Below are 15,146 nucleotides of genomic sequence, written 5' to 3'. Positions count from 1 at the left end.
CTCGAGAACAGTACATTATACAAGAAAATATGAAAAATACTTTTATTTTACAAATATTCATAAGATAGCATCCAATATAGTTTCAAGAGTTGGGTTCCTTTTGAATTTTTGGTATTTTTATGGTACGTAATGGTCATAATGAGGACACTGGAAGACGTGGGTGATATCTTGTGTTCGAAAAAGATTCATCATATAAATGAAAAATTATATTTCGAAATTCATTTCATTCGATAAAACCGTTTGTTAAAAATAACATTTTTTATGGGTATTCAACACCCTGTATCTTTTAAACCGAGCTGATTCATAACAAATTGTGTAGAAAAGAAGTGTTTCTTTTAATCTCTAGAATCTACTGTTAAAATATTTTTCCTAGTCAAATAAGACTCACCCGGTATAGTCAACATTAAATTGAAACAAAGTATAATTTATAATTTCTAATTATACCAGATTTCGTAGGAGGACTACAATAATCAATATTTGAAGGATGATAATAATTTCAAGATGATAATTCTATAGATAGACCATGTATACGTGAATAAATCGTCTAATTCGTGTCAACTAGTACATGTACATGAATTCAATCAGAAATTCGCCAAGTTATCCTTACAATGAACTGTACTCGCTGATGTACGTGATCAAGCATCTGATTAATTTTAATATCTTTGTAAACAGTCATGCAATCTCAATCACCTGTGTCAGGTGAAAAACGATTTCTTTCAAGGGCAATCAGTTTTTCCCACCTCATGTTTTCTCAATATTTAATAGAATACTTTACTTTACAGTACAGAAAAACGCGCGAGTACGTAAATTGTTCTGCAAAATAAAATCTTCTACAAGATTTGAAAATGTTCACCTAGATACATGAAAATACACATATTCAAAAGTTTAAAGTTGGCTTTTTTGACCCCTTGCAATTATAAGGGAATATTACCAATTTTTTTCCAATTTCCTCCTTGCTCTTGGGAGCTGCTCAAGCACAAAATTTTATGTGGAAGATGTATACCTACATTATTTTTTGACAAGAAATCATCCTTTCAATTTTTTCGAAACTAGTCATTCACAAAGTTCATTTTACACAGTTCACGTTTCGAGATAATAATATGTAGATATCGAGAAAAAATCAGGAAAAAAAGAATTTTTACTTGAATTTTCAGCGAGCTTATTTTTAGGGACAAAGGGGTGTTTTTCATTTCCCTCAAATGTCTGCAAGTTTCGATTTTTCAGTTGAAAATCGTCTAAAACGATTGGGTGGATCTCTTTAACGTATATGAAAGGTTCTACAAAATTTTGAGAGGTTCCTACAGCTAAGAAACAAATAAAAAAATTTCAAAATTTTTTTGTACCTCGAAAACTCGACACTGAGTGTCGCTCGAAATTTGCACAACTTTCAAAACGTTATTTCAGAGGCAAATTCTAGTTTTTAACTCAATTGTGTATGCGTATTTTACAAAATATTGAGAACATTTCTCTTCTAGGAACGCAGCAACATTCGTGAGTCCAGTGCTTGTACAAGGAAATGACTTTTTATATTAATTTTGATTTCCCATGAAAATATTGAGGATTAGTATTTGAAGAAAAAAAAAAGGACACTATTCATCTAATTCGTACGTTTTCTGTGATAACCCATCTAAATTCATCCATTCAAGTACAAATTTTGCCGAATGAAGATAAAGAAGAACACAAAGAAATAGTGAATGAAAACTCACCTCAAAATACGAAAACAACGGTCTTAGAGCACAAAAAAAAGTAAATCTCGAATGGAAAACAAACACTGAACGGATTTACGTCAACACACAACGGGAACCATACTGACAACACGTCTGGTACCCCCAATGGTCATTGCGGTCTGAATTCCAACATCGTTAGCTTCGCGTTCTTGGAACCGGTACCATTAGAAAGATTTCCTGAGCGCAGTCACTGTGACTAATGAGACGATGATCCGGAGAACCTCTTAAGCAGTAACGAGCGGCCGAAAAACTGCAGGAATACCCCCGAAACAGCGAGGAGATTCCGCGAGTTACGAGCGCCAGGGATATGTCGCACTATCGGAGATGTCGATGTCGTATCAGTTGTTGAACACTGCATAGATATGGGGAAGTTGACTGAGGAATGCCAGTATGAAATTGGCTATTTTATGGGGTGTAAGAGGGAAGGATGCGTTTTATAGCCTCTCCTCTCAAATGCCAACCTCACCTACTCGCAGTGCATCCTGTTCTTACGAACGAGGCTCTGGCGACCGAACATGAGCGGTATAACTCTGTTTCCCACAATATGCTAGCCTAAATATTGGCCTAAGCAGGAAATGGCTCTCTGCGTTGCTTAAGTAACGTCTTGGACCTTATCGTCTCAGGATACCTGTGCCACAAGATAGATTCTTGTCGAAACCGCAACCAAAGTTGCACTGACAGCGTTACCAGTGCATCTTTTAAACACCTTCAACGCAGCTCCTAGAAAACATTCATTCGTTGCTATATCCCGTAAACGGGAATAAATCTACAAAAGGACATAAAGAAAGAACAGATTTTCTTAGGGCTAATTGCGACTGTGTGCCCTCCTGTGACTGAAGAGACCCAACCGTGGCCTACAGATCCTTCCACACTCAGGGCATGGATAGTCACCAACCAGATCTGGACGCCGCTGTATTCTTCTCGTGTCTCCATTATAACTGTGGACCAAAGACCTCCACTGTCATCTGTCTAACGCTAGTTGTTCCCAGTTATGATTGGCATTAACTGATTTTAAGGCTTGATGTAGTATATCCTTAAAACGCTTATACTGGTCTCCTGGTTTCTGAGCTCCCTCTGTGAATTCGTCATGCAGAGCTATTTTGGGGAGTCTTGTGTCTTGCATACACGGAATGAGGCCGCTCCATCTGGGTCGGGCCCTCGTTAATTGAGTATCAATTGGTATACAACTCGTGCGCTGCAAGACTTCTGCATTTGAAACTTTGTCTTAGATGACGTTGTTGCGTTTGTTCAAGATGTTTAATATGTCGCCTGTAGTGCGTTCAGCTTTCGCTTCCTTAAAGAAGCGTTGGGGGGACCACTGCTTTGTAAACAGCTGTCTTGGTCTTCAGATTGAGGTCGTAATTTTGAAACGCTCTGTCCTTTAGCTTCCAGAATGCCCCTGATGCCGAATTGCTACGGTTGTGTATTTCCGTGTCTAGGTTAGCCCTACTAATTATGAAGCTTCCCAAGTATTTGAAGTGCTCGACCTGTTCTAGAGCTAGTTCTTAGAATCCACTACACTGACGTGAAAAATGGATTTTTTACTGGGGTTTTTCCCTAAGCTCTTCTATCATACGCGTACCCCGTTACGCTAATCTCTGTTAAAACTGTATCTCATACACATGCTATAATTATTGTTTGATGTTTAAAATTGAAATGCTCTTCATCAAAAAAATATATAGTGAATCGTTGACCGATAAGGTCACAGAAATAGAAGAACTCATATACTCAGCATGATCATAAATATCTATCTTCCAAAGACCACCTGGAAATAATCGTTTTCTATTTTGCACATCCCTGACGCGCGCTCCGATCGCCTTTCATTTCAATATTTATCGTCCGGATCGAAATCAATGATGATGATGATAATTCAGATCTAATGTGGATTTTGAGTTCTCCACGAAACTGCTTTCGTTGCATGGATTTGTCGGGAAATGAGTCGAATAGCCGTTGATGATGTTTTTCACGGTCTGTTATTCTGGTTTCATTGCGGTTGTATGGCAACGCGATTGATAAATTAATGGACCGCGAGTTTCTAATATTTCACTTCGATTGATATTTATTATTTTGTATTTTTCGTTGGTTCCAGATTCGCACATTCAATCTAGGTATCAATTAATTATGTAACTTTGAATAACGGTCTTCCACCAGGATTAGCTTTAGCACCTCTACTTTTCAATCACGATTTTTTTGCATGGCAACATGAGATTTGTGTGCAGGGGCGTTGTCCTGCAAAAACAAAACACCTTTGGATAGCTTTCCGCGTCTTTTCTCTTAAATTTTTTCCCGTAGAGTGGTCAGTAATGTCGAATAGTAATCTCCGGATATTTTTCTACCCTTATCCAAAAAATCAATCATGATTACTCCATGGCAATCCCAAAAAACTGAAGCAAGAACTTTTCCAGCAGATTTTTGGACACGAAATTTCTTAGGTCTTGGAGAACCAGAGTGTCGCCATTCCATCGATTGTTGCTTTGTTCCTGGATCGCAGACATGTACCCAAGTCTCATCCATAGTAACAATTCGGTTTAATAAGTGAGTGGCTCAGAGGAAAAGTGATCTAACTACAATTAAGTGAAATGTTGGAAATGAAGGTTTTACGTTTCAATTGATTGAAAAACCGCATTGACAGGTATGGAAAATTTTGTTGAGAGGAAAAACATTAAATGGGTATAACTCGGTCAAAACGACGATTTGACTCGTACCACTCATAAGAAGAATAATATGCAACCTTTGGTACCCAAATATCGGTATAACTCAAAAATCGGAATTTGTGACTTATACCACTTTTCCTCTGACCGGCTCAAGTCTACATCGTTTTCAAATCGAGCACAGATCGAACGCGATGCTTCTACCCTTGTACGCTTTTGGTCAACATTCATACATTTGGGGATCCATTTTGCAGTAATTTTTCTGATGTCCAAATTGACGTGAACTATATGATGAACGCGTTCGTATGAAATATCCAGTGCTTCAGATATCCGTTTTAGCCCAATTCGACTGTATGATAAAATCATGTCATGAACTGCATCGATATTTTCGGGGACTGACACAGAAACTGGCCTTCCCGATCGGTCATCATCTTCAATGGAAAATTTACATCTTTTCAAGCTTGAAGTCCAATTTTTCACGGTCGCATACGAAGGACATTGATCACCAAGGGTATTAAGCATATCTTCGTAGATCTGCTTATCTCTTAACCCTTTTAAATACAGAGGTACCTGATGATGGCTCGATAGTCCAATTTTTCGATTTTCACAATTTCGTTGGACATCATCTTTCTTTTAATTCATTGCGTAACTCTGGTTCACCTTTTTGACCTCAAACTTCACACTGACACTTCTAAAATCAGTTAATGCTAATCATAACTGGGAACAACTAGCGTTAGACAGGTCACAGTGGAGGTCTTTGGTCCACAGTTATAGTGGAGAATCGAGAAGGATACAGCGGCGGCCAGATCTGGTTGGAGACTATCCATGCCCTGAGTGTGGAAGGATCTGCAGGTCACGGTTGGGTCTCTTTAGTCACAGGAGGGCACACAGTCGCAACTAGCACTAAGAAGTTACAAGTCTGTTCGAATTTTTTTTCTTCTTCTTTTGTAGATTTATTCCCGGTAACGGGATACAGCAATGAATGAATGACACTTCTAATGAGTTATTGTACTGGTCTAGGATAACTAGATATCAATACATCTTCGTACTTCCTCTGAGAAATTTATTTACGTTGATGATATTGCCCTCGCATTCCGTCACTCTGATTTCAGATGTATAGAGAATAACCTTTGTTCAGATTAAGGAATTACTTTTCCGAGTTGCGTTTGCGTTTTCCTAACCCAAATAAAACCGAGGTTTCGTGTTTGAAAACTAGGAATAACAAGGATAAATTCGAATGCATACCACCCGACGATATGAATATCGACAAGTGTTACGATCTGAATTGAACTAGCCAATTTGCCATCGTCAAGGCCTCAAATGGAGTACTCTCCATCGAAGAAAAGCAGATGGCAGATGCTGACCATGGTTTCGGTCTCATTTGACCTCATCAGAGCAACATAGCATTTTTCTACGGTGGAGAACGTTTGGAATTGATGGAACTTTATTCAATATTGGCATGTTCTAGTGGGTATTATTTACCCACAGCGCCATCCAACACGAAACGGTATCCGATTCAATCCCCTCCAGATAGAAACCAAGACGAAGACAATAGCATATGTCCCATATTTTCCCTAATTCAGTACGCCCATAAAGTAAGTCAAGGGTGTGCTCTGTGAGTACGCCGATTCGCTTTGCGAACAACGGACGTATGACGAATTGAGAAGTCTGGGAACACGTTTTATTACTAGGAATAACATCCTGCATAAACTAGCTGGAATTTTCGCCCCAGGAAGCAACTTATGAAAAAGGATCTAGCAGAAACTGAGGACTGCAGATTCTGGGAGGATGAGGAACACTTGTAGCCATCCCAGGTACTGGATTTCATTAGAAAACGATGACAAGCTGTATATGACGTAATGGCGAAAAGAGCCCTACTGGGGACACAATTAATAAATCTTAAAGTCGCAGTGCAATAAAACTACCCTTAAAATGTATACAACAATCCAGTACCCTCCGGTGAGGCTTCATCAAAGCCTCCTCTCTGTCTGAAAATATTACCATCAACAATAATAGAATGATCACGCCTAAAGGCAATGAATACAATAATAAGGATAAATTCAGATGCATACCATATGAATATCAACAGGTGTTACGATCTGAATTTAACTAGCCAATTTGCACCGTTTCATATTGGGTGGCGCTCTGGGTAAATGTATAGTACCCAGTAGCGCGTGCCAATATCGAATAAGGTTCCATTCTTCGATAGAGCTTACTCCATTCGGGGCCTTGACGATGGCAAATTGGCTAGTTCAATTCAGATCGTAACATTTGTTGATATTCATATCGGCGGGTGGTATGCATCTGAATTTATCCTTATTATTACCATCAACATTGTTGTTATCTACTCACTGAGTTCGTCCAGCTGCAGGACGTCCGACTCCAGTCCGGGCCTGCTGTAACCGTGCACGTTCTGCGCCCTCACCCTGAACACGTATCTGGCCCCGGGCTGTAACCCCCTGAAGGTGTACGATAACGAGTGACAGTTCTCCGTGACGGCCGTCCAGATGTCGCTGCCCACCAGGCAGTACTCGACGGCGAAGCCGGTCACTATCCTGCCTCCGTCGTAGGGGGAACTGCTCCAGGCCACGGTGACCGCGTCCGACGTGGCTGTGATGCTCGGTTTGCCGCTCGGCGGATCCGGGGGCCCTGGAGGAGAAGAAAAATAGAGGTTAGGTCAGTGCTGGAGACGAGATTTTTCACAAGAAATTTTTAACCATGAGTTCAGTTAATTTTCGCAAAATTCGTTGTCCACTGAAGGGATCTCGAGAACTGTAAGAGCTAGAAGAAAACGGATAACACATTTCCGAGCTCCTTTCAGAGAAACAAAGACTCGTGACAACCGTAGCTTTCTACGATTCTTCGTTCTTGAGTTATTAGCAAAAATTGAGATTTTAACGATTTCGAGAAGTTCTTATAACTATTTTGTCTTTGAAGTTACAGATCTGAGACTTGAACCTTCTACAGGCCGTTTTCATCTGGATCTTATGGTTCTCGAGATCCTCTCAGTAGACAAGGGATTTTTCCCACCCTGTACTTTGTTTGCTGCGCCTTCAAAGGATTGAATGTTGTTCTCATTCATCTCAATAGTGTCTTCCTATCATGTCATTTGTTCACGAAACTATACATATCCTCTCAATTTTGAACTCACTGTTTATAACTGGCATGGGGACAAATGTTGGGCAGTGAAAATAAGAAAGATTCGAAGTTGCTATTATAAAATCTGGGTCAGCGGCTTAGTGAAGTTAGATACATAGGTATTATTATTATTTGAACCGTGGTCATTTTGGCTAGGTTAGCCTTCCGGGAACTGCGACCATGTATATCCTTTGTTCTCTACCCTACTCGTTCATAGGAACCCAAGGAGGTCGTCAATGATGTTCATAAAACCGACAACATCCTTAGGGGCCTTGGCCGTTACCTCGTGAGTATCCAGAACCGGTTTCCCCATATCAATGGTTCTTAGGCCAGCCAGCTCTGGACACTTTCATACCATGTGTTCGGCTGTTTCAGCTACTGATTTACAGAGCCTACAAATCTCATCTCCTGACTTTCCCATACGGTACAAATGATATTTGTATCGACAGTGCCCGTCAGCATACCATGTTTTCAGTTTCTGGTCCACACAGCCTACAAATGTCATCTTCTGACTCTCCAATTCGGTAAAAATGATATTTGTACCGACAGTGTCCTGTCAGTAGTTCCACCATCACCCGAATCTCAGTTCGTAACAGCTTTAGCAGCTTTCTGTTGTAGGTCGGTGAAATCATCACGAATTTCTTCGACTGAGTAAGTCCAGGAGTGTTTCTCCAGAGGGTTATTCTGGTGTTCAACTCCCATTGTTTTACCGCTATTATAAGGCTTTATCCAATATTCAGACTACAGGCAGTATACAAAGGCGGTTCACAGCAAAGGAAAATACAAAAAACAGAGCAGAAAGATATTCCTATGCTATTCGGTCACATGACCTCAGAGATGACGTAGACAATGTCAGGTCCATAGATAAAACAAAAAATAAAAGTTCAGTACATGACATATTTGACAAAAAACAGAGAGAAATCAATACGCCCAACTATAGAACGAAGCTCACGAACAAACTCTCTCGAACCGCACTTACAGCCCGCATCAGTAGCCCGAACACACAACCAATTCGCGCACACGCGAGACTGGTTAAAGCATTACCACTGAGGTGTTGCAGTGGGACGAACTAAACGCAAACTTCGCGAACCCTACGGGCACAGCGCCAAACCACGCGGTTGAATTACTTATGTATGATGCAGCCACCCCTCAGTGTGGTATTGATAGTGTCACCAATGTCCGCATCTGTAGCGCCAACCATCTTGATGATATTGCGGTTTTCAGGGCACCAGCCTCCTCTGGCTCCCACAATCAGTGGAAGCACCTCTATGATCATACCCGGGTGAAGTTCTTCAACCTTCTCTAGGAAGGTGGGAGTGGAGTATATGGCTTTCTTAACTGCACTCCCAGCTCACTGAGACGTCGCATACAATGACGTGCTGATCTTTAATTAGCAGAAGGTCGGGCTTTAAAAGTTTTCCTTCTCTGTCCCTAATCCTGGGCTCTCTCGTCACCTGCCAGCCGTTTTTTATCGCTATATCCTCAAGGCGATAAGCGACGTAGTTGTGCCTAGTTATTCTTTCCCAGTGCATGACACTGCACTTTTGCAGGATGTGTGAGAGTGACTCACGTTGCCTGCATCCTGCCCGGCACACGGCTTCTGGTCCTTGGTTCCACGGCAGGCCAGCAGTTGGTAAACATTTTCACCGCAGCTGTATTGCCCGTACATAGTCCTCACCTGACCAGTATCTGGGAGGGTTATCAATGTACGTGTTGCACATCTTGTGGTTCTTAAGTGCATCCAGTCCAGTGCCATAGTAAGATGGATGAAGTTCACTGGCCCTATTAGCGTCCTTCATGGCAGTGGTGGCGTTTGGCGGTTTGATCATCCTGGTCACCCTTTTCATCCAGATTGAGGAGCTCCCCACGACGCAGTTCAGAATTGACGTAACTCATCTCAGTCTCTGCATCCTGCGAGAGATTATAATGGGGATTTTGTCCCGCATACAGAATACTCCCAGGCCACCCTCCCTCAGCGGTGCATGGATGAATGCGTCGTTTACGTGGATGGGTCTTTTCCAAGCCCACAAAGAGGCTAAGGTCCAGCAGGTGTTAACCTTGATGCTCTTTTTGCAAGGTGCCCTGGTACCCACAGTAGAGTCACTTTATTGTTTCTGGCCAGTTGCTTTATGGCATTACGGCACTCCCATGTCAGGCTGTGTGATTCCAGACGGTAGCTTCACAGAAATTATAAAACTCTTCCCCAAACTATAAGAAACAGCAACAGGTTCTAGATGAAGGTGGATGTGTTACATTCGAGTTGCAAAAATCCCGAATTTCAGAAGCTTTTCTTTCTTATTATAGATTTAGACGTGCAGCAAAGAAATAGAGTATTCCCCAAACTTCTAAATCAGCTGATTTTCCCCTCTTGCCTCTCCCACTTGGTGCTTTCGAAATCAGTAGATAGATATATTCCGAATAGAATAAAAGAAAATGCTGAAATGAAGCTTCATATGCAGAATTCCCAATTTCGTCTTCACTTACCTTCGACTGAGACTGAGGCGAAACTGCAATCTGCACCATGGTAGTTTTCCACGCAAACGTCGTATTTTCCACTCTCGTCAGCAGTGATGTTCTGGAGAAGCAGACATGATACGCCATTACCGACGGTTATGCTAGTTTTTTCATCGTTTTTCAACTCACGACCCTGCAACAAATAACAAATGATATTAATTTTGTGAACTATTGGAAGAACTATTCAACAAATTGAGCAAAAATATCAGGGGTCAACTAAAACACTCAATTTCTCATTCATTTTCGAAACCTCATAGCCGTTAAAGCTTTCTTCAATATAGGAAATGATGGACCTATAATATTTCATCCAACGGAAAAAGATTCCGTGTTTGCAAGTTCAAATTGGTGGATGCACTTTGCGTAATTTACTCCTCGGAAGGAGAACTTTCACCAATTTCGTAATATCACCTGGTTGATTATTACAAGAACCTTCCCGGATGCAAACAAACACGCGTGTGTGGGTGAAAGTAGTGCTTTCGCAAATTTCGATCCGGGTTGAGATAGATCGGGGAAAAAATATATTTGGGACGAGAAGGATGATTAATCTCATTTGTATGCCATTGTTTCGGAATGCAGAGGATGGAACGGCATCGATTTTGTATTCAACAAACGGATGACATTCAAATCCTATTGGTTTCACGATGGATGTTCTCACAGAATTGATATTCTTAGGAAAATTATCTCCAATCACGTATCTGTCGGTTCGGGTAACATCATTTCCCATTATTATACTGCTCAAAAATTGAAGTGGGTGACTTTCCGTACATCTAGTAATATAAAGTATGTTTCATTTTGAATAGCCCGCTACTTAGGCAGCTGTCACTTTTGAAGCTGTCATTTTTTGACATTTGACAAGTAAAAACTACGCCATTACTAAAAATGGAACGATACACTCTAAAAAAGCGCATTGAAATTGATAAAACTCACTAGAAAAATGGTGCAAATTTTACTCAAAACTAAAGCACTTTTGGGTCGTCGTTAAGCACCTTCTCGACCGGCTATAGTGAAACTGGTGGAAAAATTTGTGATGTTGGGGCAAGTTAGTGATGTGAAGAATCAAAATCGTGTACTTCGCTCAAGAACAACTGAGAATATTGCTGCTGTAGCCCCGAGTGTGGACGAAAACCTAGGTTTGTCGATTCCTCGTCGATCTTTGAAATTAGGCATTCCAAAAACGACATTACAACGTAATTTGCATAAAGACTTAGGTCTTAAGGCTTTTAAAGTTCAGTTAACAAAAGAACTCAAGCCGGTCGATCATCAGCAAAGTCGTATCTTCGCTGATTGGGTCCTCGAAATGCATCAAAATGATCCTGATCATCATCTTCAGTGATGAGTCCCATTTTCACTTGAAGGCTACGGTAATAAGCAAAATTGACGAATTTGGGGCTCGGAAAATCCAAGACTGATAGTTCAAGAGCCTCTCCAACCTCATCATATCACTGTTTGGTGCTAATTTTGGGTTGGCGGTGTGATTGGACCTTACTTATTCGAAAATGAGGCTGGTGTAACTGTTCCAGTGAATGGATTGCGCTACCAAGCTATAAATAATGAATTTTTATGGTCGGCTTTGGAAGATATTGATGTGGACGACGTTTATTTTCAACAAGACGTCGCTACGTGCCACAAAAGCAACAAAACCACAGCAATTTTGCAAGAGAAGTTTCCTGATCGTGTTCTCAAAGAGGTGATCACAATTGGTCACCGATATCTTGTGATTCAACACCTTTAGACTTTTTTCTTTGGGTCTACGTGAAAGATAAGGTCTACACCAATACTCCACAATCGATTCAAGACCTTAAAGATGAAATTCGTGAAGTTATCGAGGACATACAGCTGTAAATGTACGAATTGGTCAAGGAAAATTTCAAGTAAAGGATATGGTGCTGCAAGCGTAGCCGTGGAGGCCATTTGGCTGTTATCCTTTACCATTATTAATGGCATAGCTTCCTCTTTACAATGACATAAACAACCATCGATTTCTCTTGAAAAATACTCCATTTTTTCAACATAAAAATGGGACATCTTATTGGAAAACCCAGCACCTACAAAAAAAAAAAACAAATGCTCCTTCAAACGCACACTGAGCCATCACCGAAAAGTGTTATAGGCGGGTTCCTAGCTAATCTTCATGTCAAGTGGAAGTTGCGCACCTATCTGTATATTTCTCAAAATGATGTGAGCAAATATTATACAGTTAGGTTAGATTCTATAATCATTGGAGTGAGGGTCCAACGAATAGTCACTCTCCCTTCGTCTGATGAGTATGAACGAGGTAGAAACAGTGTCATTCGTGAAATGGGTCGATCTCTACCAAGGTCAAAAACACTCAGTTGTCAATACTCATAACGTTGCAAAGTGAGGCTGCCAGTTCAAACCTAATAAATCGAGAACAACTAGCTTCGAAATACTGAGGGAAACGAAACGCTCAAAGGCTCAAATGAGTTTCTACCAAAAATGGAACGACAATTGGTACTCGCACCTCGAAAAAACTTGGCGCCACCTTTACTTCTTCTACAACTTAAACTAGACGCAACCATCGTGACCGAGCCTGAACGATGATAGACAAATATTTCGAAACGTGCAACCCAACATCATCAGAGCCTTATAAGGCGGCCGGCGGCCGTCTATATCGTTAGGAAAATTACGGCAACTGGTCTTGCGACACGTTTTCGTTTTTCGCACTGTCTATCAAGGTGGCGGAATCGGAGGTGAACCCGCGACCGTTAGATGTCACACGGGCACTTTCGTCTCTCCTGTCGCCACCTACTTTTCTGCCTGTTTAATTTTCGCTCTTGTAAATCCGAGCACGGTTCTCGATCAAACCGAATCTATTGAAGTCGCCGACCTGGCGGGGCGTAGATTGAGTTATCACGCGATTTGCGAATATTAAGTTAGGCTTAATTTATGGGTTTTCGTGATTGTGGTAGCTATCGAGTGTTCGATAGGAAGGATTGATGTCGATCCCCGTCTACCAATCGTAATCGAGTAATGAAATAACCGGAATTACAGGATGGAGGCGAAATCACCGATTGGAATTTTCAAAAGTAGATGTCTGAACATAGTGCTTAACTCGTAATACCATTCGGGGTGGGTTTATGCCCCTAAGAACTGAGAAATAAACCAAATCGTCTGCATGAACTCGCCAGTAGGTCAAATAGGCCAACAAGAGTTATTTACCACTAGACTAAATCATCCACGATCATCATCATTATTTATTGTACCTATCAGAATTACAATCTTAGGACACGTCAATTTATTACTTGTACAAAAAGCAAACAGAGAAAAAACAAAACATTGACATTTACTCCTACGAAAGAAATAAAAAGAATCGATCCATTAAATGATTTTAATCTATGAGTTTCCTTAAGCACTAGTGATTATTGGCCATTATTCACTGATTGTCTATTAAACACTTATTAATCACATATGTGAATTACCTATAAGCCATATTAAGAGAGCGACATTACACTAGCAGGGCACCTGCTAGGTGTTGTTGCATATCAAGGAAAGTACTCAACAGCCATTGGATACTTTGTTCGGTACTTCCTTAAACCCCCTATAGTGTGTTATTACATAAGGAGTACACTTTTAATTATCTATATCTCGGTAATGATGAGAATTGCAGATTTGGAAAGAGCGAAACGCAGATATCCCACAAGCTAAGGTGAGAAAAGAAAAAATTTTTCTCCTCCAAAAACTCGTTAAGTATAAATGAGCAAAAAGAAGGGACTGGCGAGCAAAACGGAGCAAAACGAGAGCTTTCGAATGATACCAATATTGGAAAGATCCGTTGAGATTTCCTGCTGGTGCAATATTTCAACAGCAGGTCACATTTGAATTGTCTATAGCTCATTGTATATAGGTGAGCAAAATAAACTGAGTGGTGAGCAAAACGGAGCAGAATCAGAGCAAAACGAGGGCATAAAAATCGTAAAAATTCTTTGAGGTGGCCTGCTAGTGTAATGCCGCTTATTAAGAGGCGTTAAACGTAGACTATTTTTTTTCTTTACCATTTTTTCTGAATCGGCTCGGTTTAAAAGAAACAGGCTGTTGAAAACCCACGAAAAAATGTTATTTTTGGTTCTATCTCTTAAAAGGTTTCATCGAATGAAATGAATTGTGGAATGTAGTTTTTCATTCATTCGATGAATTTTTTCGAACACAAGATATCATTCACCTCTACCAGTTTTCTCATTATGACCATTACGTACCATAAAAATACAGAAACTTCGAAGAACCAAACTCTTGAAACTAAGTTGGACGCTATCTGATGAATATTTGGACGTTTTGTAAAAGAAAAGTATTCTTCATCTTTTCTCGTATAATGCTCGGTTTTCGAGTTTCGATGTTCAAAAATCAAAAAGTACCTGTGAAATTCGTAAAATTGGGTACTTTGGCTGAATACAACTCAGTTTAAAAGATCCATATATGTCTAGTGTCACAGATTCAGCTACTTATTCTGAAGGTAATTTTGTTTTTCCAGTGGTGGCACAGCACATTATGAAAACTTAAAATGGCCCTATATTTTCATCAGGGCCGAATAGGAAAAAATAGTATGGGAAAAAAGTGTTTCTTTTGATCTCAAGGATCTACCGTTGAAATGTTTGTACGAGCCAAAGATTCGCCCTGTATACAATGAATAGTTACGTGTAAATTACAGGGTGATCCCTTGTAAAAAAATAAATTACTTTTCTTTGAGCATCCCCTTGAATTTTTTCGCATCTATCCATCCACACCCTGTATATCTATCATGGAATTGTATTATTTCGAGCAATATTATCTGCGAAAAAGCCCCGACAATAAAATAAGATAATGCGAGGGCAGTCCAAGCAAGAGATGACAGCTTGGCCCGACCTTGCCCGTATTATGCAAGTATCAACTTCCTGACACGACCAAAGCCGTCAAGAAAATAAAACCTATACGGGTAACCGGTAAGTCGATAAGGATCTCTTCAGCATCGCTGGTTCGCTACTCACCTCGACAAATACAACAGAAATACCGGATTCCACACAAAAATACGGACGGAATCTTGTTAACACATATACCGCTGTGTGAGCACGAAAATATTCGACTCAATATTGGATTTTTCTCAGTCGTCGAACTTCAGATCCGA

The 15,146-nt window shown here is 40.4% G+C and overlaps 1 protein-coding gene across 1 annotated transcript in view; it reads right to left on the bottom strand.

The window, feature by feature from the left end:
• Nucleotides 1–15,146, bottom strand: part of LOC123307648 — a 141,316-nt gene that overhangs the window by 10,819 nt on the left and 115,351 nt on the right. Inside the window, exons 27-28 of the mRNA XM_044890045.1 lie at nt 10,001–10,163; nt 6,731–7,027 (exon numbers count right to left, since the gene is read on the bottom strand). Coding sequence (XP_044745980.1) covers nt 6,731–7,027; nt 10,001–10,163 — 460 coding nt within the window. The remainder of the gene's footprint in view (nt 1–6,730; nt 7,028–10,000; nt 10,164–15,146) is intronic.

Source organism: Coccinella septempunctata, chromosome 1 (genome assembly GCF_907165205.1).
Source record: "Coccinella septempunctata chromosome 1, icCocSept1.1, whole genome shotgun sequence".
Classification (NCBI taxonomy): Eukaryota; Metazoa; Arthropoda; class Insecta; order Coleoptera; family Coccinellidae; genus Coccinella; species Coccinella septempunctata.
The sequence above is the reverse complement of the archived record's forward strand: the minus strand, read 5'-3'. Positions and strand labels throughout refer to the sequence as shown.